Raw genomic sequence first — 23939 nt, 5'->3', positions numbered from 1 at the left:
TGTACATCGTAATGGGTCAGTTTGATCCATGTGTCTTGAGGTCATTGTGATAATGCAGATACAAAGACAGTTGGCACATCCACATCATTTCATTGCTTATCCTACCTAGACTCATTTTCAGTATTGCCAGGTATGCAAGTGAGTGGGGCTAACTTCCAGGTCCCATTTACATACTGAGCGAGAGACCTTTGGAGGATGATTTGCACAATCTGTCGCTAGCAGAACACATTCTCTGTGTGCTTATTTGAACCTCTTATTTGAACATGCCTTTGAAATGACTGGTAAAGAAATTCATTTGAAACTTTAATATTTAAGGAAAGAAGAGGGGCAAAGAGTTGAGATCAAAAGAGTTAGATTGAAAAAAATGGAATTTCGTGAATCTTGAGGCTTTCACTGGTAGAGTATCCCACAAACCCCACAAATGAGATAGACCTTTGAAATTCTGGATTCACTGGAAACTGGATCTTTCTGTCACTGGGAAGAATTCCTCTTTAATACGACCTAGATGCCCACATATAAACACTGGAAAAGTTGTCTGCGTTGAGCGGTTAGAGTCTGGGGTATTCTGTGTGTGAGCAAAGGTAATACTTTAGGATAGCTGTAGGGATGCTTCATGTTAGTTTATGTACATGTTCCTACAGACTTGTGTGTGAGCTAATAAACGTGAATATTAAAAGAACCTGAAACTTGAAATTTCTGGAGCATTACCCAATTATATCCTAATATGTTTTATGTGTATACACTTGCATATCAGATTGTCTTAAAGTGAGCCACACAATCACTAAATAATCAGGGCCAATGTGCATCCTACCATTTCACCAGACACCCAGGCAGGAGGTCAGGCTCCTGGAAGCCTTTTTTTTTTTTTTTTTTACTAGCAACTAATTATTCTAAAAGCCACAAAACCATAGTGATTTGGGAGAGCCAGATCTGAAAAACAAATAACTCCATATGATATAGCCCTTAAAAAAATAACTTGATTCCTGCAGCCCTGGCATGTGACAGACAAGCTTCTCGGTGATGTGGAATTGGCAACCACATTTGACATGTTGGCCCACTGTCACTTTGGTCTGTGCATGTTCTTTTCCTCTGTTCTCACATTTTCTTCGTTCCGACATCACGTGACATAACCCAACATGTCCCTCCTCATTTCTCACAAAAGCTCTTTGCATTTAGTGGACTCTTACTAAATGTTTGCTAACTCATTTGCATTTCCTGGATTGCACTGCTGTGTCTCTGGCATCTGTTCTTTCCTTTCTCCATCTGAACATCAGTGACAACCAGGCAGTCATGCCACCTAATAAAAAGAACAATGCAGGTATGATGTTTTTGAATCCTGGTATGAAAACAGAAAAAAACTGTAAGCATAGTAGATTCCCAAGTGTGCCGGATAAGTAAAATATCTAGATGTGGGCAGGAAAATGCCCAAACCTCTATGCTTCTGAGTTGACCCATTCCGTTGCGAATGCCATGTTTGATGACGGTGGTGCACGCTTGAGCCTGCATGCCATCTGGGCATTTCTCTGCCCTTACGAACTGACTGGAGCTGCCAGAGCACTCAGAGTTTGGTGTCCTGAAAGTTTTGCGACCTACAACTTTAAGGACTTCGTGTTTGCCATTCCCAATGTACCTCTCTGCTCCTTTCTTAGTTCCTTTTTTTAAAAAAAATATATATATAAACTTGATTTTTAATAGGATGCATGCAACGAGTTAGAAAAATGCATGAGCACAAAATGGCATTAGCATTTTGCGATTAGCTGTCAGATAGAATCCAAAGGAGGAAACCTACCTTACAAGTATCCCTAGATTATATGGTTTGTACTAGTAGTGCCACCAAATGCTGCAAGAGCTGCTCAAGACCTCCTAGAACAGGAGCAGTCGAATACGTCTGCTGGCATCCCTGTGTATGAATACCAAAGATTAGGAAAGCCTTCTCCTTTGAATTACACATCTTACTGTGCGTAAGGGGGTAAACGCTTAACGCTAACTCCTGAGTTAAATTGGGTAATAAACACACCATTGAAAGTGGGCCTTGGACAAAGTTAAAAAAAAAAAAAAAAAGCAGCTGCATGTGCACGAGATGCAGTGTGATACATCAATTCTCTGAAGCAACATGTTGTAAAATTTTACTGCTCTCTTGTTGTGTTTTATATCTTGTTCTCTCCAGGCTTCGTGGACTCGACCAGAGAAGCAAGAGGTATAGCTTACCTGACCACTAGCCAGTCCTTAGTGTTGAAAGCATTCTAGTTTAACTCACCATTGCAGTTCAATAACCAGACATGCTAAACTAATTAGTCATATAGTTCGATTAAAGAATAGGTCGATAGTGGTAGACATTACTTAGCAATAGTGTTGTTTTAGGATGAGCAAGCAAGCTGTGTTGGGAGTGGATGAACAAATCCTTATTACTTCTTAAAATTGGATCTTACTCTCTTGCTGGTGCTGGTAAAATCACATCCAGGTAATTATAATTACAGAAATAAATCGCTCCAATTCCCAGGCCAGGCATTTTTGAATGACGAGATTTTTTTTTTGACTCTCACCTGGTTGACGTGGCTTTGGGTCATAAAGTCACAGAGTTAGTGGTCTAAAAACCCACTCAGCCCTTTCCAGCTCAACTCATCTTGTTGCTCGCTTATTTGATAATGATTGGTTTTAGTAAATGGTCACATCCCATTTCATGTCAAACCAATACAGATGACATCTCTCCCTGGTTTGCCCAAATTGCTAAAACACATATGTTACTTTCATAGAGCATTAAATTTATGAGATTAGCATGATTTGGCACGAGTGGTTTTATGTTTTTTAGAAGTCGGTAGCATTTAGCCTTTGAGATTTCTCTGACTACTTGCTTCAGCTTGGGTAATGTGGGACATTGTTTGAAAACTGAAGCTAAATGTTAATCTTAAGATTTTAATGTTACATACCCAAGACCCTAATTACAATCTTGCCTATTGGTTTTTTTTTTTATTGATTTGTGTGATTAAGTGACAGATAGTAGAATAAAAACCAGTATGCTTTAGATGAAGTTCAAGGATCAAATCCATAAATATTTTTTAAATAGCTTATGTCTCTTCTCCAGAGGAAATTTTGATATTCTAATAATATAAATGTAAACCATGGCAATCCTATATACTGTATTTTAATCAGGTAACCCGATCCTCTTAGTCTTCCAGAAATGATAATTATTCAGAACACATAACTCATGTGTTCAGGTTGTGGCTATAAATATTTAATGCTGTTTAATATTGAAGAGTTGACTGCCTGTCCCCAGGCACTGATCCTAGTTTCTGCACATGAACATGCTGCCGTGATCAAACCTAGTGTCTGATAAGCTTTCTTTGTATCCTACCTTCTTCCATGTCATGGGGACTGTAGTCAAGTGCACATCTCGCTGAAATGCCTCCCTCCTGTGGCATGGGAATGGCCTAGTGCTGCCCCAGGCTAGGTGTTTCTTTGCCCCAAAGTCATGGACCCATTGGGATTGGGGTAAAGAGAGAGAAGCAGCCACTCCTGAGCAACTACAGATCTCATTCTTTTGGCCCTTCTACATCTTTCCCTGTCATTCTGATTTAGACCTGGCTGGAGGGGGAGGTGAGATGTATCAGTGAGCATCAAGGGAGGTTAAGAGAATCATCATTATAAGTGGAAGTAATAGGTTTACTCCCAGGAAAGCTTCCATTTTCCAGAAGTTTCCTTATCTTGAGTATCTCACTCTGGACATAATTGACTTTCAAGTGAGTGCTGCCCCCGGGACTCAGAAGTTCTATTTGTCTCATTCAGAGATGAAGACCGTAAGTCCAGTTAAGCTCCAAAGAAGGCTTGGGCTATGGCCAGTTTCATTCTGTAAGCTCTGAAAATGAGCCCTTATACCTGGTAGAAGGAAAGCAAAAATGTTTTGATGAGAACAATAATTGTAATTGCCCTTGGTGCTGTTTTTGCAAAACAGGGTCTTCTTGTCCTAGCTGTCTTTCCATTCTTGCCCAGACAACATCTGTTTCCTCTGCAAGCCTGGACTCTCAGCATGACCCCAGGTCTGGATGGCTCATAGGTGGCACTCTGACTTTGTCCTGGTGCCAGAGTAAAACATTTCAGAGGGAGACAGTCTAATTGTACTGGAGTCTATGTGCCTCCCCTTGGAGAGAGAACTGGGCATCTGAGAAATTCCCATCATCAATCCTGTTGTGAGCCACTGCAAAATAAGAATATTCTCTGTAGAGGACTGTCTCCTGGTCTGGTGACACAATTAAATGAGAAAATTTCTGGGCAGCCCAGGTGGCTCAGCAGTTTAGCGCTGCCTTCATGCCCAGCATGTGATCCTGGGGACCCAGGATCGAGTCCTACATCGGGCTCCCTGCGTGGAGCCTGCTTCTCCCTCTGCCTTTGTCTCTGCCTCTCTCTCTCTATGTCTGTCATGGATAAATTTAAAAAAAGAAAAGAAAAGAACATTTCCCACATAGAGAAATTTAGACCACATAGAAGGGGAGAAAAGTATGGCTGTCAATGAAACCACTTCCCAAGCTTCTCTTCAACCATTTTCTAGAATATTCTGGGTAAAGACTGCTCATGCCCTGCTTTGTTGTTGTTACTGTCCTACTCTTACCTACATGACTCTCTTTGCAACTTTTGCTGCAGTATTACTTCCATGGTGGAAATGTTCTCTTGATTTCTTAAAGCTCTGGTCAGTTTTCCATGTTTGTGGGTGTTGAGCCCAGGACAAGCTCCGTCTGTTTGACAGTCATAGTTCGGCCGCTGGCTGTCACTATTGGCTGAACCTGTGTTCTCACTGAGATAACCAGAAGGGCAGGGGGTGGACCTCGAACCTTTCTGCCTTTGTCCTATGTTTGGGGCAGACAGGAGTGACAAACAGATCAAGTCAGCCCTTCAGAGATACTTGCAAGGATGCTCTCGATGCCACTAGTTTAGACTGATGGGTTAATTTTTGTATGACTCATGGAAGTTGCCACTGGGAGATATTGGGACAACCCTGTTAGCCCACAAGAAAAGGGGGTCCTAGGATCCAGGGACCCTTGTTGTCATCTCTCACTAATGTATGACATCTCCTGAACCAGTCAGCCTTACAGACTTACAGTCAGGTGGATGTTGAGAGCCATGGGCATCTGGGCACTACTCTGAGAGCAGGGTGGCCTTTGCAGAATTAGGCAGTAATGATTTTGCTCAGCTCTCTGCCTCCTTGCCAGCTGTAGTGTTCCAGCTTCCAGATATGAACCTCGATGGGGCTTAAATGCCTGAGATGGATTAGTTCCATTAGTGAGAGTCAGAGGGACTTCTTGGTACAGATCTGCAGAGACAGCCCCACAAGACCCGTAGGCCTTTGCTTTTGAGCTGCCCAGACTGTCTGTGTGCAACTTTGCAATTCTGGGTTTCAGACTTCCAAACCAGCATTGTCAGAAGAGCCTGAAACAGGTGTTCTTCCATTCTTTAAAGACTCAACCCCATGGGACGACAGATGCCATATGCAGAGCACTCACCTGCCGATCTCCACAGAATATCATATGATGGAGATAAGAGTGTGGCCCAGCCTATGAGGAGCAAGACTCCTTCTTCAGATTACCAGCTTTCTTGAGGATCTGAACTTGGGCAGCACGCCCAGACTTTTCCTAGGCCAGCAACCATTTTACATTTTAGAGGGTCAAGGCAGGAGCCCCTTGGAAATACTCCAGTTCCCTTTGCCTAGGGATCATATGCTTATTGCCCTTTTGACCAATCACTATAATTCCAGAGACTCAGGAAGCCAATCATCGTATCAAGGGCTAGAATATGGTGGTGACTGCCTGGGACTCTGTACCAGACTCCCCAGAGAGGGACCCAGTTACACTCACTTCCAGCTCAACAGCCTCTCATCATTGAGTTGTTGGACTTTCTCTTGAATGAAATTGTTTTCTTTTTAAGCATTCAGGAAAGTGAGGCATCTGCAGAAATATAGGTTTCTTGTATAATTTCTTGCATTTGGCACATTCGGATTTCCCATTACGTGCACATGCACCATGGAACTAGCAGATGGGCAGACTCCTCGAAGGAAAGCATAGGATACAGGTTTCCCAGAGTCTCATGAAGCAAAAGCTGTTGCTGCTGGAATCTCTGCTGGCCAGGGCTTTGGCTTCCACTTTAGACATGCCAAACAAAGTCATCTTGGGGGACCTTGGTTGTCCTTGCCCCAAACCAATCTTGGCACAGAAGCTAGACTGCTTAACATAAACTGAGTCCCATTTTCTATTTGGGTTACACTCAGGTTCCTGTGGTGCTCTCCAGAGCCTCCCACGCTAGTCAGTGCCTTAAGTGAGAGACGCGGGCACAGATTGGGGAGAGGATGTGAGACTGGCCGCAGACAAGAGATGGCCCAGTCTCCTACCCTCAACCCTGCCTCGGGCACTGACGCTTCCCCTTCCCTCCTGGCAGACTCTGGACGGGCACATAGTGGTGCGTAGCCATGCCCGCGTGTCATCCCTGACCCTGAAGAGCATCCAGTACACAGACGCCGGAGAATATATTTGCACCGCCAGCAACACCATCGGCCAGGACTCCCAGTCCATGTATCTGGAAGTGCAATGTGAGCAGTAACTGTGGAAAAATGTGGGGGAGGGGGACCCTGCAGGGTCAGGATGAAAAGGGAAATGAGCAGCCAGGACCTGAGCTGCACGCTACTGCTCTGCTCATGCTCCCTGTGGCAGTTGCCCTAGGCCGGTCCAGAGCTTTGTCCCCAAGTTGCCCCAGGCTCCTTACAAGCTGATGAGCCCTCCTATCTTCCCACGTGGCTCACAGGACTGCTGAGCCAGCCTGCCCTTTACTCTGCCCCAGCACTGGCTCTGCTTTGGGGCACACCTGCCCACCCGGGGTTAGGAAGTGGGGTATGCGGGGCTCCTCTCTGGTGCTGGCCTTCCTGATGGGCATTGCTGTCCCTCGCAGATGCCCCCAAGCTGCAGGGCCCCGTGGCTGTGTACACCTGGGAGGGGAACCAGGTGAACATCACATGCGAGGTGTTTGCCTACCCCAGTGCCACAATCTCGTGGTTTCGAGATGGTCAGCTGCTGCCAAGCTCCAACTACAGCAATATCAAGATCTACAACACCCCCTCCGCCAGCTATTTGGAGGTGAGTTGGGGCTGGAGCAGGGGAGGGTGGAGAAGACACAGGCTGCCTATGGATATGCAGCTAAAATTTCCTCTCTTGCTTCTCTGGCACATCTTGACTAGAGGAGCCAGCAGCTATGGAAGAAACGGAGCCTCAGCCCGGCCTCTTCTCTCTCCGGGGGCCAGGTCATGGCCCGGAGGACCAGACATGCCTCTCTCACTGGCCCCTTGGCAATTCTCTCTGGCTTACAGCTGGGCTGGAGCTAATGGTTCATGCTTTCCTGTTTCTGTTCTTTACAAATTAATCCAATAAATAAAGATCTCTGTTGGTGGCCATTCCATGGGACACTTAAAACCCAGAGTTCCTTCTCTCCAAAGGTGACCCCAGACTCTGAAAATGATTTTGGAAACTACAACTGTACTGCAGTGAACCGCATTGGACAGGAGTCTTTGGAATTCATCCTTGTCCAAGCAGGTAAACACCCTCTATGGCCACACTATCCTTACCCTTGCTGGCCTGTCCCATGCCCTCTGATGACCCCAGGAGAGTAGAAAGAAGAGGGCCAAGGTAACCAAAGACAGGGTCAGGAAGCAGGGAGCCCGTAGAGGCTCAAGGTTGTGAGCACGGTGCTTGTTGGAAATAATCCTATGGTGAGCTGGGCTGGGGGACAGGATATAGGTGACAGGATTCCCACGAATGAGCAGAAATGAGAGACGTGCTTCTTCGTGACTGAGAGTTCTGTCCTGGACCTAACTGGGCTCACCTGGGTTTCCATCTGTGCACCCCCCCCACAGACACCCCGTCTTCACCGTCCATCGACCAGGTGGAGCCATACTCTAGCACAGCACAGGTGCAGTTTGATGAACCAGAGGCCACAGGTGGGGTGCCCATCCTCAAATACAAGGCTGAGTGGAGAGCACTGGGCGAGGAAGTGTGGCATTTCAAGTGGTATGATGCCAAAGAAGGTACGTGGGGAAAAGTCGGCATTTCCTTTAGAATGATGGGTTGCTCGGGGTTGGGAAGACACTCACCCTGAGTCCTGGCACCCTGAGCACCTGCTGTGGTGGCGTGGCACACCGTGCTTACCTGCTGAGGATGCCACATGCCAACACTGCCATCCGTTCTTGTTCCTATGCTGCAGAAGCATCCCTGTGCCTCTAGAATTAGGGCACGGTCATATCTCCTCTAGATTTGCTGGCCTTCTGTCCCCTGATACCTCAGAACCTGCTTCTCAGGACTGTGCTAAGAAGGATGAGGCCATCTCAGCCACGTTCCAAGCAGGAGTCATGCTCAGGTGTTGCACACAACCAGAGAAGCCCAGTCCACCCCTGCCCTGCACCTGTGGGCTCCCCGGGCAGCAGGTTCTCTGTCATCACCCATCCGGTCCTGCTTGGTGTACTCGGAGACTGTCATGTAACTGTGGTTTTAACCAAATAACAAATTGCCAGAGAGAAAAGTCTGCTTTTAAATCCGTCTGGGATATATTTCCAAACTAAAAGTGTAAACAATGACCCTTGGATGCCTGCAGTTGGAAGATTCAGAGCCCAGACCATTTTGCCCTGAGGTTTGAGTTTATAAATGTGCCTGATTCTCCATTTGGGGTTTAATCAGGATACGTCAGTGAAGTATGCTTTGTTCCTATAGAAAGTTTTAATCCCAGTTCTGTATGTGGTAACAGGGGCAACCACCTTCTGACCCGGTTTTACTGAGAATTTGTTTCACCAGGAAGCTTCCATCACTCCTTCAAGCTTTTGGTGTTGGGGGAGCAGCCTGGGAGGAATTTCTGTGCCATCAGGACTGGAGCCAGGAGAAAATAATCTCTTTACCTCCCTAACTTCCCTCTGAAACCTCACACCAACTTTACGGCGAGTTGGTCCCGTGTTAACAATCTGTCCAGCTGGCTTTTTTTTTTTTTCTTTTTGCCATTGCTACAGCTGGATTTCCTCCCCTTTTGTATATTTTTGTAGTTCAAGTATAATTAACTTTCTGGCTCTATTTTTGTTGTAGCAAAATACGTAGACTATGAAATTTACCATTTTAGGCATTTTTAAGTATACAGTCGAACAGCGTTAAGTACATTCACATTATTGGGCGCAACCATCACCACCATCCATCTTCAGACCTTTCTCGTAATCCTAAACTCAGCGCCCGGTAAACACTAACTCTCCATCCCATCTCCCGCCCTCCCCAGCAACCACCCTTCTACCACCTGTCTCTGTGTAGTTGACGATTCCGAGTACTTCCTATGAAAGGAACCATGTAGTAGTTGTCCTTTTTTGTGTCTGACTTATTTCACTTAGCTGATGTCCTCGGGCTCACTGCATTGTAGCACGTGTCAGAGCTTCATTCCTGGTCAAGGCCGACCGATACTACCGTATCCACAGCACCTTCGGTGTATCACTCACCTGCTGATGGACACGTGGGTTGTTTGGCTATTGCGAGCAGTGCTACAGTGAACGTGGGTGCCCCGGTATCTGTTCCAGTTCCTGCTTTCAGTGCTTTTGTGTACTTACCCGGACGTGGAATTGCTGGATCACATGGCAATGCTAAGTTTAATTTTTTGAGGACCCACTGTGTGGTATTCCACAGCAACTACGCCGTTTTACCAATAAGCTTTCCAAACCCTTTGTGATCCTTCTCGTATTCTCACAACAGCCAACATGGAGGGCATCGTCACCATTGTGGGCCTGAAGCCCGAGACCACATACGCTGTGCGGCTGGCGGCCCTGAATGGCAAGGGCCTGGGTGAGATCAGCACGGCCTCCGAGTTCAAGACACAGCCAGTCCGTAAGTACAAGCAGCACCCTGCCTCTTCCCCACACCCACCCTCTTCTCCTTGGGAGCAGAGGCGCCCCTGAGCCGCCCCATCCTTTGTTCGGATGACAGCTTCTTGCCTTTCAGATTGCTCTGCTCAGGGAAGGCTCACCTCCTAGCTCCTTGGCCCTCAGTGATGGCTGATACCCAGCCCCTGATGCTGTCTTTCCCAAAGAGCTTGGTGACCCTGTCACAGTGATAGCTGGTCCCACTTGTTAGCATCACAGCCAGGGCGGCAAAACACCAGCAGCTCCTGGAGGGATTTGGGAGATGTCGTTTCTTGACACAGGTCACAAAGGCCCTAAAGCATCCTGTGACTTGAAGGAAGAGAGGAGGGTTCCTATAATGAGTCGTGGGATTTTTGATGCAGCAGAGATATCACGTTATAGGAAAGAGGAGACCGCTATGGGATGTAAGTGCAGTAGCAAGACCCCAACAAGGCAGAAGGGAAAGGAGGGCTGAGGCCCCTGCGTCCTGCTCCTCCCTCCCGCCGCGAGCACACGCCAGTCTTCCTCCCCATGGCCTCTTTCCCTGATCCACTCAGGGTGGCTTTTGCTTTCCTCCGTCGCTCCCTCTTTCCTTCAACTCTGCCTGCCTTGCTTTGCCTCCCATCCCACAAATAGGCAGGCTCAGGGCAAACCCTGCTTTGGTAAAGTCCCTCCATAGACCCAAACTGCTGCCCTGGGAGGATCACGCGTCTGCCCAGCTGGCGAAGGTGCGGTAGCACCAGACTCTCTGAGTGGTCACAGAGCTCTGGGGCCTCTCTGGTTCCTGGGATTTACAAACACACAGGGCAATCCCTCACTTCCTTCTCTTTGAAGCCAGAGGCCTGAAAAGCACCCCCACCCCCCCACCCCACCCCCCACTAACTCTTCCGGGAACAGAAAGCCTGCCTCATCTTCCTTCTCCAGGAATTGCTTCTTTCTGGATTTGAAATAACTTGATAATTTGAATTTCCAGTCCCATGTCCTTTGCAGAGCCTATTCATTTCTTTTACATCTGTTTTTTTTCCCCCTTGGGTCTGTCTCTTGTCTTTTCTTTTCGTCTGTGTTCCATCCATGGGAAATGCAGACAGCTCTCTTCCACGTAAGTGCCTCTTCATACCTCATTATCTGTTTCGATAGTGTTAACATCTGCTAGTCCTAGTTCTTAATTTAGTTCTGGTACCCCTTTTGTTCCCTAGGCTGAAGTAGATGATACTGTCCGGGCCCTAACCACACTGACCTTAGTCTAGTTGTGCTCTTGCTAATGTCTGTAGGTTACTCCAAGAGGCTAACACTCGTCCTGTTGTAGAGCATGCAACTTTTGTGTCCTTTGAAGTTGTGTGTATTTATTAATTTCTGTGTGTGACGATGACCCTGCGGCCATGCTGATGCGTGCCAAGCCAAGCACGGTGGGAATGTGCCAAGTAGTCTCCTGGTAACATACGATCGCACCACCTCGCCTTCTGCCAGGGTGCCAGAAAGGCGACCACAGCCTCACCGGGGACGCAGAATCCCTTCACGGGAAAAGGCACCTGAAAGGACTTTCACGTTTGCTTTCAGGAGATAAAAGAATTGAGCTCATAGCCCCTTCCCTTTTCTGCCTATAGGAGCTGGAGGGCTCTGGGAGGCCCAAACAGCAGCTGCAATTGTATCTTCTTTTTTATCTTACTTTCTTCCTTTTTTTTTTCTTTTTTTTTTTTAGAGCCCAATGTGGGGCTCAAACTCATGACCCTGAGATCAAGAGTCAGATGTTTAACCAACTGAGCCACCCAGGCAGCCTCACAGCTGTAATTGTAAAGGGTAGCCTGAGCTTTGGGTCTGAGTCACAAGTATGTGCTGCAGGCAGCTGCTAGGGTCTTAACTCTCCACTTCCGGTCAGCTCTGTGCTCCAGCACTAGGTTCTTGGCAACGTGCATTTCCATGTTTAGGAAAGGCTAGCCAGCCACTTGGTAGCTTTACTGCCAAGCATAGAGAGAGGGGGATTCTCCATGGGAAGGACATGTGAGCTGTAAATAGCAAATATAAGGAGCAAGGGTTACAGAAGGCTGGCCTGCTGCTCTGGGGGGCCCGAAAGGTCTCATCTGGCCTGCAGGATGCTCCCAGGCTTCACTCCCGCCAAGCCCTGCCTCTTGCTTCCTGGGCTGAGCTCAGAATAGTGGGAGGTGAGTGTTACCCAGAGAGACTCGGAAGAAAAGGTATTCAGGAAACTGCACACTCTTTTCATGAAAAGCTCCTAGCTCCTGAAAGGCACTCAGGGAAGCTTATCTTTTAAAAATTTATTCAGAAATATTGCAGCAACAGCAGAAACTAAGTAGCTCAGTGTAGGCGTTCTGAGATTCCGAGCAAGTGCTAAATCCATGATCTCAGCAGACTTGGCTCCTGAGTGAACCGGTTTTGGAAGGAGTCAGGATTGGGGATTGGCGTTGTCAGGTTGAGACTGACAACTCTCTGCCCTGGGCAGCAGCTCTGCCCCGAGTGAGCTCAGAGGAGCAGCTCTGAATGGGAGAGCATCTTCCCCCTGGCTCCTTATTCTGAGCTTCTGTTTCCACTCTTTTGGATTTTATCAGTAAATGAACGGTGGCTTAGTTACTTGACAGAGAGGAGGGCTGAGATGAGGCTTCCCGTTGAGTTTCTAACGAGTACCTGGGGTTTGAGTACTGAATCAGAGTAACTGCGTCTTAGACTTCAAAGCCCATCAGTGGTTTTCATCATTGCCCACTCAACCCTTATAAAGGTGAGAATTTCTGAAAACAGATGCTATGTTTGAAAAGTCGTTGTTCAATTTTTTTTAAAAAGGGAGACCTCTAGCCCTTGTTCTTACCTGCACCATGATTCCAAGAGCCTCTCTGGGAAATGGAGGGGTCAGCTGTCCACTCCAAGTAGCTCATGAATGGTATAGCAGCAGGCACTGCTAAGGGCATGCAAGGTTAGTTTTCTCAATTATCTAGTAAAGTTATGGGCTAAAGGATTTAAAAAATCACACTTCAAAATAAAAATCACACTTCTTCTAAATAAGAGAATTATGGCAGAGCCTTAGCACTGAGTGCCTCTGTCAAGAACCTGAGTGGGTTAAGAGGTGGCACATGTGGGAATACACAGATCATCATACTCTGGCTAAAATCAGTTATTATGGTCTTCCCGGTACCCTCATGACCTCTCTAGAGGGCTAAAGTGAGGGCCTAGCCTAAGGCCTATCTAGACCCATCCTGAAGAAGGGTACACTTGGAGGGATGACTCCAGCACCTACCACCGCCGTGACAACACTCACCCACTGCTACTAGGAAGCGGGGGCACGTTTCAGGAAGGATTTCTCCGAGTTCTCACTCGCCTTCCTCAGAGGGTACAAAGATTGTCGGAAATTAGGTAAATAAAATCAGCCAACCATTTAGCTGCATGCTTACACCAAGCCCGAGTTGGTATTGGTGTCTGACACTGGCTCATCTTGCCCAATGACAGTTCTTTCCCCCCGGTGATGTTGGGGTGCAGATGCACAGCCTGATCCCAGAACACTGGAGCTAGGCCCGAGGGGCACTCTCACCCTAAGGGTGGAAGGTACAAGATCAATAAGCTGTCATACTGAACAGAGAGTTTTATTGCTGCCAGACACCCACCCAACCCTGGTTAGGAGGCAGTGGGTGAGAGCCGGTGCATTTTGCATTAATTTGATCACTTCAAGTTCCTTGAGATATGCCAATATGGGGTTGCTTTCTTGGTTCCTTAATAGATGTATCCACATTCAGGGCATGACTGTGTCAAAGCTGGGATGAGCGGGTGAAACTAGCCAAAGCCACAAATACCTCAAAGAATCCTGCTTCTGAGTTGCCATCTTAGAAAGCCTTAGAAGATTCCCTTTGTGTGCAGTTCATAAATGTGTGTGAAGGTAACAAGGAATCGATGACTCCAAACAAATAAATAGAACTCCAGCCTGGAAAAATGTCCCTGTTTCATGTATTTTTAGGCCAGATGTCTGTGTGTTGTCATGAAGCTTTTAGGGGGAAAGCTCACAACTTCTGTTTGCCTTGGGAGGGGCTGCTTCCCTATCAGAATTGCTGAGGCCCCCAAAGACCTGATATGACACTTGATTTTGCATCCTCTCTATGAGTGAGCCATACACCTTCAGAATTTTGTTGCCTGGATGTCACCTCTTAATTTGCTTCTGAACCATGAAGTAAAATAGGCCATTTCTTTCAGGGCTTATGAAGGAGTCTTACCTTTTACAAGAGGCATCTTGAGATTTTTGTCTTCACATTCTTCCCACAGATGGCACGTTGCAAGTATAAATTAAATGCATTTTAACATATTGTGTTTAAAACACACAAAATTCCATCCCTTTGTCAGAATAATAAGGGCAGTGATGCAAACAATTCAAGCCAAAACAGTAAAAGAGAAAGAAGGAGAGAGAGAAAGAGATACACTCACCTGAATGAACCAGCCCATCAAGTCACGATGAGCTCAAGATGAGTTCAGTGGGCATCTCGCTCTGATTCCGGTGACACTGTGCTCGTGTGGTTTAATGAGATGCCTCATCTGGAAGAGAAAAGGAAGACCAAACCATGAGTGTGCCAAGGCAGTGTTGGAGATACAGTGATGTACTTCCAGGTTCTCCTCTCGCTATCAAAGGGGACTTTGTGTTGTGATTATTGATGGGACAACCACTGAATATCTGCCAGTGAAAAACCAAAGATCTAGTCAGTGTCCAGAATGGATGCACCATTTCTAATGGTCCCCTGAGCAGAAAGTTGGGTTAGCATTCCTTCATTTCAGTCCCAGTCTCTTCAGCTTTCCCTTCCTCCAAGAGAGTGTGAGAGTAACACTCAGTGCTATTTGCATGGGTCTCCACACTCACAGCAGCCTCAGGAAAGTCACCTTCTGTAGGAAGGTGCAGGTGTAGACCTGCAGTTCTGTAGGGTTTTGGAGGACAGTGATGGTTATAGTGTCTTCTAAATGCCCAGCCATCCTAGGCCTCACCCAGTAGTGAACATCAGGTGGGACAGTCATTTCTGTTTCTTTGGGCTGTTGAGATTAGAGAGTGAGGCATACAGGCTTTGCTGTACGTATGTGCCCTGAGTGTAAACATATGCCTGTCTACAAGCACATGCAGAAATCTATCACGTGAAGGGCCAAAGCCTCCTTTTTCCCCACGTTCACCATAAACTGGGGTCCAGGTTCTCTTTCTTCCTGACACGTGGTCCTGGTCCTGCTCAATGGGCTGTTGGTTTCAGGCAGGGTCAGAGGCCTCCGTGGCTGCTCCTGGCCCAGTCCCTTACCTGAACGTGGGGCTTGGCAGGCACACAGGCTCCCGGTTCGAAGTCAGAGAGCCCTGCTCTCTGCTAGTCCACAGGCCACCTGCTCTCACGCACGGCATTCTCCCTCCTTGCTATAACCCGCTTCAGCTTCTGCCACTGACACCCCTGGGTTGGCTCTTCTATATTTTCATTCAGTGTCTGTGTGCCTCAATGAGCTTTGTTCCCTTTTTTTTTTTTTCACTTTCATTTTTCTTTCCTCAGTGGCTCCTGCTAGCTCTTCCACCCCTGTTCCATTGTCTCATCCAGATAGTGAGTATCATTTTCTTCATCCATCTCTCTGCAGGTTGCTTTCCACCAGCCATAGTGGGTCTGGGTAATGTTATCTCCTTCACCAGGTGATAATTCAACTCTGTTGGCAGAAAGCAGCGCCGGGTTTTTAGAGAAGCAAATGAGAAGAGAAATAGGCTCAGGGCCTCCCAGATTCATGGGAGGCAGCACTCCCCCGAAGAGTAGGCAAGTGACAGGCATTACTCTGGACAGAAAATCCTGCAGTCAGGCTTCCCAGGGCTGGTGCAGCCCAGCCCAGTCCCGTCCCCGGGATTCTTCATGGGCTGGACCCAAGCTGACATTTGGAGGAACCGAAGGAATTTGCCAAGAAAAATATCTATTCTGCAGGGTCATAAGAAATGCTTTGGGGTGTTGTGTTTTCACCCTTCATTTTAATTGGCACAGTTGGATTCAGACATTGAAATTAGATAGTGAGGCCTGTAGCTCTTGCTTTCTCCATAAATGCATACTTGTCTCGTAAATATTTGCAGGGAAAATAAACAATGTCTGCTTGCAGATGTGCCTGGCAGCAGGCGCTTTGGCAAATTATTTAACCCTTCACAAGTGAGCCTTGTCTTTCTCTTTTATAAAATAGGATGAGTAATTGCCCTCCTCCCCACCCCACTCACCCCCCCCTAAAAAAACATCACAGCGCTTATCAAGCTGTGTCTGCCCTCCCCGAAGCAAGACCACTAAGCCTGGCAGTGACGTCGCCTGGTGGGTCTCAGGCCTCGTCATTACTGACTGAGCCACTCTCTTTTTACGATCTTATTTCATTTGGCTGCCCTGTCCTTCTGTTCCCCCCAGGGACTCAGGAGAGAGCTCTGTGCCTGCGACTCTTTAGAGTTTTGAAGCCAGCTCTTGCGGGTGGAGAGGGGGATAACAAAGGGAGAGACCGCATCTGCGGGAGGCCCAAGGTGTCATGCCAGCGGGCGCTAAGGGCGCAGGCAGGGTGGCGGCACCCAACTGGCTGTATACTCCTTGGCATATCAAGAGTTGCCACTCTCTGCACACGGCCTCAGGAGGTGACCCCAGCCCTGAGCTCAGGAGCCCCCTATTGCATCTGTTTGGCTTAGACACAGGCCCTGCACCCCGGATAGTGCTTTCCAGGCTGTGGCTTTAGCAGCAGGAATTCAGGCTTGGGAACTAGAGACAGCCTTGGGTTCAAATCCCGTGTCCACTCCTTCTATGAACAATCCATGACCTTGAGTGAGTCACTCAACCTCCTGAGCCTCAGGGCTCCTGTCTCTCCTATGAAGGATAGATTTGCCGATCCTGTGAAAATTAGGCTAAGAATGAAAAACTCAAATCACAGTGCCCAGGCCCATGGTAACTTGAATTTGTGGTAAGAATACATGAGGGTTATGTTACTTCTTGCTGAGTAAGAGTAACTTGTCAGCAAAATCTCTGATTATTTCTTTAAAATATCTATATTTCTATTGATAAATAAGGGGGAAAGGAAATGAGAAAATATCCCTTTCACTATGTTTCTTCCCTTTCTATCTATATCTATATCTACGTATCTGTACGCACACCCTCCTCTGAATAAACACATTCACTTATGAATACAATTTGTATCTCCACTCTCCCCTTTACCTTTCTGTGCCCTATCTGCCCTTCGTGTTTCCATAGCAACCTGGCCTCTTCCTGCCCTCGCAACCACAGAACCGGCTAGTGAGTACAGAGTTACGACGGCTCTTGGCCATAACCGTTGGTTGCAGAGCTGACCTCCGGGTCACGGTGCTGCCCATCCTTGTCCCTTGTATTAAAAGTCACAGTTGTGAACGCATGGAGGCTCCTCTCCTGGTGTGGTTTCCTAAGCATGCTGTCTGCGTGGCCAGGGGAACAGACCCAGCACCACCAAAAGGGCTGGGATGATCATTCGAAGACTACTCTGCATGAAGAGAGTTTTCCCAATTTCCCTTCGCATGAAAAGACAGGGTAGGATTAGAGAAACCCTAAGGAGACAAAAGAACAGCATTTCCATCCGGCTTTTGTTGCTCCTCCCCTCTGAAGCCTGGGCACACACACGTACACTCACATGTACAAACGTGTACACACACGTATGCACACAAGTAGCTAAGACTAAGAACAAGGGAAGGGATAGAGAAAATGCTGCCTGGGGAGAGGCAGAGGGTGCAGCAGAGAGAGAAGTGGCTGCTCGTTCCTGAGAGTGTGCCCGGCTCTGTGGCACATCATGTGGCAGGGCCAAGGGGGCAGGAGGAGGTCACAGCGCCCCGAGGGAGAGGCCTCCTCCCAGCTCTCCTCAGGGCTGGGAAGGTGGCGGCCCCAGAAAGCATAGCCAGGCCTGCTCACACCTGTGTGCTGAGAGTCCAGATCAAAGTTCTGGAATCCATCGCTGAGGGGAGAGTCCAGGCCAGCCTTGTGGAAAACATGACACTTCATCGCAACGGTGACGTGTTTCAAGCTAACCTTTATAATGCTCTGATGAGGTGACCTTGTGGGTTAGGACTCAAGTCCCAAGTCAGCAGGAGCGCCCGTGCACACGTGTGTGCGTATGTGTTTACAGTGGTGTCCACAGGCGTGTGCGGGTTTCGGGTTTATAATATTTCTGAATGCACAGAAAAAGAAAACCAACCTGCATCCACTGAGCATTAGTCAGAGAAGATAGAAAGCAGGTATACAAAGTACAGCTCCCTCTCCGCTCCCTGGGCCACGGTTTCTGATACATAATTGAACAGAGAAGAAAAGAGTTTCCTGGCCCTGTGTGTTGCATGAAATGGTTCTTTTTTCTACTGCAGAACGTAGCTGAGGGTCTGCTTTCTTGGTGTTCTCTGTGTGTGTTGCTGCAATGAATTTTAATTCCTGATGCTTTTGAGGTTTCATTTTGTCAGCAGAGCAGAGCGGGTAACAATGAACTGTGCTCGCATGGGTTTCACTCAGATGATGCTTTTGTGGGGTGTTTTGTTTTGTTTTGTTTGTTTTTTTGTTTTTTGTTTTTTTTGGGGGGGTTGGTTTGGTTTGGTTTGGTTTTTGTTTTTGGGTTTTTGTTTTTGTTTTTGTTTTTTTTGCATTTGAAGCAGGAATGCAATTAACCCTTTCTTCTTCTAACAGCCACGCTCCTGTCCTTTGCAGTTCGGTGCTATGCATGTGCCAGGCATCGTAGGAGAAGGCTGCATAATGCATTTGCACAGCTCGGGTCATACTTAACGTGTGTCACTGTAGACTAGTCTTTCCTGGAATCTTGAATCCAGACTTTTCCTTAAGGATGAATTAGATGTTTCTCCCCTGCCGTACGTTTAATTTTTAAATATCAGACATTTCTGTCCACAGATAAGATGCCCAGTAGTGACATCAAAAGAGAAGACAGTTTGTCTTTTTTTTTTTTTTTTTTTTTTTGGCAACACTTGACTACTGACCCAAATTGTAGGGTCCCGGTGGATACTGGGATATAAGGAAAGACTGTCACAGTTGGGCAGCAGCCTGTATTTAACATGAGCATAATCCTGTTACAATAAGGCATGTGGTAGCACATGTAAACATGGTGGGACAGCAAGAGTAGCTATAAGTTGCACAAAAATCCAAAATCCATCGATCACCAGCCAATAGGGTTGAAAATAATGTCTCCTATTTTTGCTAATGTGTGTGTGGGTGTGGTGTGAGTGTGGGTATGTGGTGATCTATTTATAATTATGAATGAAGGTATCCTAGATAAAATCAAAAGAGAAACTGATTTGTATAAAATCCCCGCAGGGCATGCTTGGTTGGAATGTTTCAGAGCCTGTGCAGTGTCAAACAGTAAGCAGCACAGGTTCGATCAGCTCACAAGTGGCAAGGGATATGTAACTGGGCTCAAGCATTTCTCCCAGGTTATTTTTAAACAACAGTGTGCTTTGCACAGAAAGACACTTCCACCTCTCCTCTTTGCACTTTTCCTCTTAGCTTCAACCAGCAATAGCCTGCACTTCCCGTTGGCCTCTGCAAGTTAGGGTGGGAAACCCAAAATGCCTTTTGACAGGGCAAGCCATTCAGTAACAAATTAGACCGTAAGTACAACAGAGGACAAAGAAGGAATATAGATAAATCCAAACAAGAAAACCATTTTTTTTATTGTCTAAGTCAGATCTAGATATTCACAGTGCAGCCATGAGTCTAGATAACAACTATCCACAAATGTCCAAGCGCTTGTTTAGTCCACAGTCTTAGCTCATGGGGCCAGGGGTTCAGTTTTGTTGTTTGGCATTGACAGAGCCATGGTCGTCACCACCAGAAGGAAACCTCTTCCCTTCTGCACTGACCTCCTCCTTTATAGGCATCTCAATTGGGGTATCTCACTGGGGACTCCAGGATAATGTGGGTAGATGAACAGGGAAGTGAGAAGGGACCCCCAGGATTGCCTTCTCTGGCCTCCATCCACCAAACTTCACTCAGCTCATGTGCCCCCTCTCCTCGAGCACCGAAGGAAAAAGGAGATGGCTTTTCTCAGTGTAACATAATATTTTGTTCTTACAGGGCACACAGTCTTGGGAGGTCTCCTGCCGGATCCATATTCACTTTCATTGCTCTTGTTTCCTGAAGCTGCCGAGACATTTCTGGAATCTGTGAATAATAACTTGCTTTTTTTTTTTTTTCTTTTCCTTCAGCAGTCTCCTGGATTGACTTTGACATCCGGGTCCTGACCAGAAACACCTCCCTATTTCCAAACAAGTTTACATGCTCCTTGGTGTGGTATTAATATGCAGTCTTGCGATTGTATCTAATGCTTATTGGTGTCGTTAACCAAATGCTCTTTATGATTTATTATCCTTCTATTTCCGGGCAGTGTTACTGCCTCCCAATGTTTCCTATAGATGCTGCTAATTTAATTTGGTTTCTCCCTTTATTTAGTCTGTGATTTTGTTGTTGATTTTTCTCCCTGCCCATTGTTTACATCAGTTTTTAATTTTTTGTATTTTCCATGTGACCTCCTTTCCTTTCAACCAATCATGTGCGTGCGTATCATGTGACTTTGTCATGTGGCTTGCATGGTGCTGATGATGTCGTCCACGCTGGTGAACAGAAGGTAAAACTCTTTGTTCTGATTAGGGAAATAAAACCTGGGACCACAGCCTGGCACCTAGGGCCCACTCGTTCCTTCCCGTCTCAGATTTCCCAAGTGAAGCCATTTGAGAGATTTTCTCCTGTTCTCAGTTCACCTCTAGAATTCATCACTCTTTGCAGCCTTGACATGACCATTTGATACATGACAGCCTCTGGTTTAACATTTCACTTGAAACTTGGCCTTGCAAACTGCTACCTCCAGTTAAACCGCACTCGCCATCATGCAGTTTGCAAACTTGAATTTCTCCCAGATAGTTCATAAAAAAAGCAGTTGTGTAAATTACCTTTATGACATTGTTGTTTAACTTCATCCAGTAGTCCTGAAAACCACAGTTGCTCTAAAGTGAGTCATTTCTGTGAAAATGTGAAATGTATCTGTTTACAACGCTGAAATGCGTCCGAGAGAAATGTATGAGTTGCAGTGGTTCTGTTTGCTCAAAACCAATGAGAGAGCTTCATAAAGTTCATGCAAATTGAGGGCTGACTGAAATGAGAGATTTAAGAATTTGGAATTAAAGCAGTGTGGGTTGTTGACGTGTCACCGTTTAAGAGTGACCCTCCCCCTGGGCAGGGCGAGGAGGAAATAAAAGCAGAAGTTGGCAGTTACCATGACTGGAGATCTCTTTGTAATCGAGAGCCCATGATTGACCCTCACAGCAAAGGAAACGAAATGATCTAATTAAGCGCATAGCGGTGACAAAATAATTAGTTAATATTGTGACTGTCACAACCTTGTGAAAAAAATCCTCGTTTGCCATAAAGAGAAAAGGAAGCCTCAGCTCACAGCTTCCCCACTGTAAAACCAAACACCTATTCCAAGCCTGCCCGGGGGAGTCATACACATTCTGTTTTCTTCTAACCGAAAATTATGACTGTGGGTCACAACCTGAGACACACACAGGCTGCACTTGATCACGAAAGCCAAACTAACCCGAATAACCGCCCAGTGTGCCCGTGCATGCAGGGGGGGTCCCCATTGGGCCTCACATTTCTGAGGAGCTGACTGGGCGACATTCCCACGGACGAAACCATCCACAGCTGTCTCGCATGCACGTTCTCTGTTCCTGGTCTGTCCTTCCGTTGCGTGCCACCCAGGCGTGAGCGCCCCGTGGGTGCTCCCTCTTGCTCACCCCACACACTGGCCACCTCTGAGGACACCAACGTTCTGGGTGTGGCCACTGTGCCCCTCCCTGGTGAGTCCCATTTACAACCAGACTCCTGGATGAGGCCTTGGGGCAGAGCCTCCCATCATTTCCAAAAAAGATGTTTGCTGTTTACTCTGAGCTTTTCCTACCTTTAAAAGGCAACCTAGTCTGTGAGTCTGAGGGCAGACGATATTGGAAGCTGAAGATTTTCTAAACTCCCAACTCTCACCCAGAATACTGTGGTTTCATGATTTCCCTGAGGGGGAACGTGTTCTTTTAAGACTTGAGGTGACGGTTCCAAGGCTAACGTACTAGGGAAAAGCCTGGATCTGCCTCCTGAGGTCTGAAGGAGGAGCAGATGGTGAGTTGAAACCCGGTAGTTTCTTTCTTACTAACAAGTTTGGTCATTGCTGTGCGGTGCTATAATTTGGGATGAGGCAAAGCATCACATGACCAAGGTTGAAACTGATCCACCCCTCTGAAGGGAGCTCTCGGCCAGACATTTTAAGCAAGGCAAGAAATGTTTGAAGGTGTTTCCTACAGTTGCCCTAGAAACACACCTAGCAATGGCCTTGGATGTCAGTAAAAATGTAGCCAGTGCTAAAATAAAAAAAAAAAATTTTTTTTAATTCCCTGAAGGACCTGTGGAATTTGAAAGCATGATTACCCTCCCATTGAACCACCTTTCCCTTCTGTGACAGACCCTCTCTGGCCATTTGCAGAGGGGTGGGCAGAGGACTCATTATTCAGATGAACTCCTGCAAGCAACAGGAAGTGGCCTTTAGTAATAAAATTTCAGAGAACAGAGAGGTCAGAGCAAATAAAATTTATGGGGGAGAGAAATAAAGTTTAGTTAAGAGCATGAGTGCCTCCTTTCTCTGGACATCATCAGCAAGGCTTTAAGGTGAGCAGGGCCTAACCGAGGAAGGTTTCAGCAAGCAAGGAGTCTCTCTCTCCCAGGAGTGGGCTTCTGTGCTGACCTAAGATGCTCCCATGCCGAAGTTCATTTTTAATATCGTGGCACCTGGTCAGGGCCTGGCCTCCTGCCTCCGGTGACTCCCTCAGCCACGAGGACTCTGTAAATGGGCCTCCCCGCCCTCCCCCCACCAGCATGTGTGTGATGAGAAGCCCCCAGCACCCCTCTGTCTGTGTGCTGCATGTCTGAGCATGAATCCACCACCACCACCACCACCCCCACCCATTCATAATGATCTTCTTTTCTTTAGCTACTGACACTGCCTCTCGTACTAGGACATGTGCTGGTTCTGATGAACTAAACTCAAACTCCTTAACACCCACTCTTCCTTCTTAGATTGAAAACATCACTAACCACCCCTTCCACTCCCTCCTTTATTTTTTTACAGCTGTGTGTCTGGATTGCTACGGTCTCTGGCAGGTCGACACAGACTTTTCACCAGGGGTTCTACTCTAATGGCCTTTATTCCTAAGGATTCCCTGCACTGCTGGTAGAGAGCTAGCATGAAGGGTCTTCAGGGGGAGGCAGTGGGCATGTCAGCCCAAATCCTGGGTGCAGAGACCGGGGCTTTGGAAAGGGCCCAGTCCCCTAGGGCTTAGCAGCGTGAGGGCTGAAACCTCTCTGGAGCCTCCTGCTTCCTTATGAGTAACCTCACACCCATGAAATAGTGTTGGAGATGTGCACAAACCCCCTTGCGGCCTCGGAGGCAGGAGCCAAGATGCTTGTTGGAGGTTATTTCAGCCCTGATTTCTCAGCCTGGATCAGCCCCATAACCACAAGCCACACCTTCGTGGTCATATTTTCTTTTAGGATGATGAAACAAAGATAATTGATCAGTTAATCTGTTGGTTTTTTTCATGACACCCACGAGAAGGGACTTGGTGTCTCTGTGGTTCAGCCTGTCAAAGTTCATTGGTTGCTGCTTCATTCATACCCCAGGCTGTTACCCACCTCCCCACCCACCCCCAGCTCATACATTCACATTCCTAATTAAGCCCAATTCAAAAGGGACACGTAGGCCAGGTGCCCCCATGACCATGGCCTCAGAGCCAAATGTCCTTTCTGGAAGAGCTGGGGAACTGGCCGTGCCCATACCTACTCATAGGGTCCCTCGGTGCTCCCTGGACCTGGCGACCACGACAGCCAAGAGTCGGGTCATGCTACCCAAGTAAATTCTTAACAACAAAGGGAAAAGAGCTCACTCAGGAGAAAAGGAATACTTTACTCCCAACACCTGATCTGGGGCGTCAGTGCTTGGAACAAAGTGTAACCCATCCAGGCATGGTGGGCCATTC

At 47.1% G+C, this 23939-nt stretch overlaps 1 protein-coding gene across 18 annotated transcripts in view; it reads left to right on the top strand.

The window, feature by feature from the left end:
• The window catches only part of NCAM1 (neural cell adhesion molecule 1), a 297606-nt gene that overhangs the window by 248698 nt on the left and 24969 nt on the right, over positions 1-23939 (top strand). For 5 of the 18 annotated variants that reach the window (XM_072729797.1, XM_072729796.1, XM_072729789.1 and 2 more), the window contains exons 9-16: positions 2168-2197; positions 6421-6571; positions 6928-7112; positions 7469-7565; positions 7886-8056; positions 9747-9878; positions 10977-10991; positions 15397-15444. In XM_072729797.1, the coding sequence (XP_072585898.1) occupies positions 2168-2197; positions 6421-6571; positions 6928-7112; positions 7469-7565; positions 7886-8056; positions 9747-9878; positions 10977-10991; positions 15397-15444 (829 nt within the window). The remainder of the gene's footprint in view (positions 1-2167; positions 2198-6420; positions 6572-6927; positions 7113-7468; positions 7566-7885; positions 8057-9746; positions 9879-10976; positions 10992-15396; positions 15445-23939) is intronic. The other 13 variants (XM_072729798.1, XM_072729799.1, XM_072729793.1 and 10 more) reach the window with 4 other exon arrangements.

This window comes from Vulpes vulpes, chromosome 12 (genome assembly GCF_048418805.1).
Source record: "Vulpes vulpes isolate BD-2025 chromosome 12, VulVul3, whole genome shotgun sequence".
Lineage (NCBI taxonomy): Eukaryota > Metazoa > Chordata > Mammalia > Carnivora > Canidae > Vulpes > Vulpes vulpes.
The sequence above is the reverse complement of the archived record's forward strand: the minus strand, read 5'-3'. Positions and strand labels throughout refer to the sequence as shown.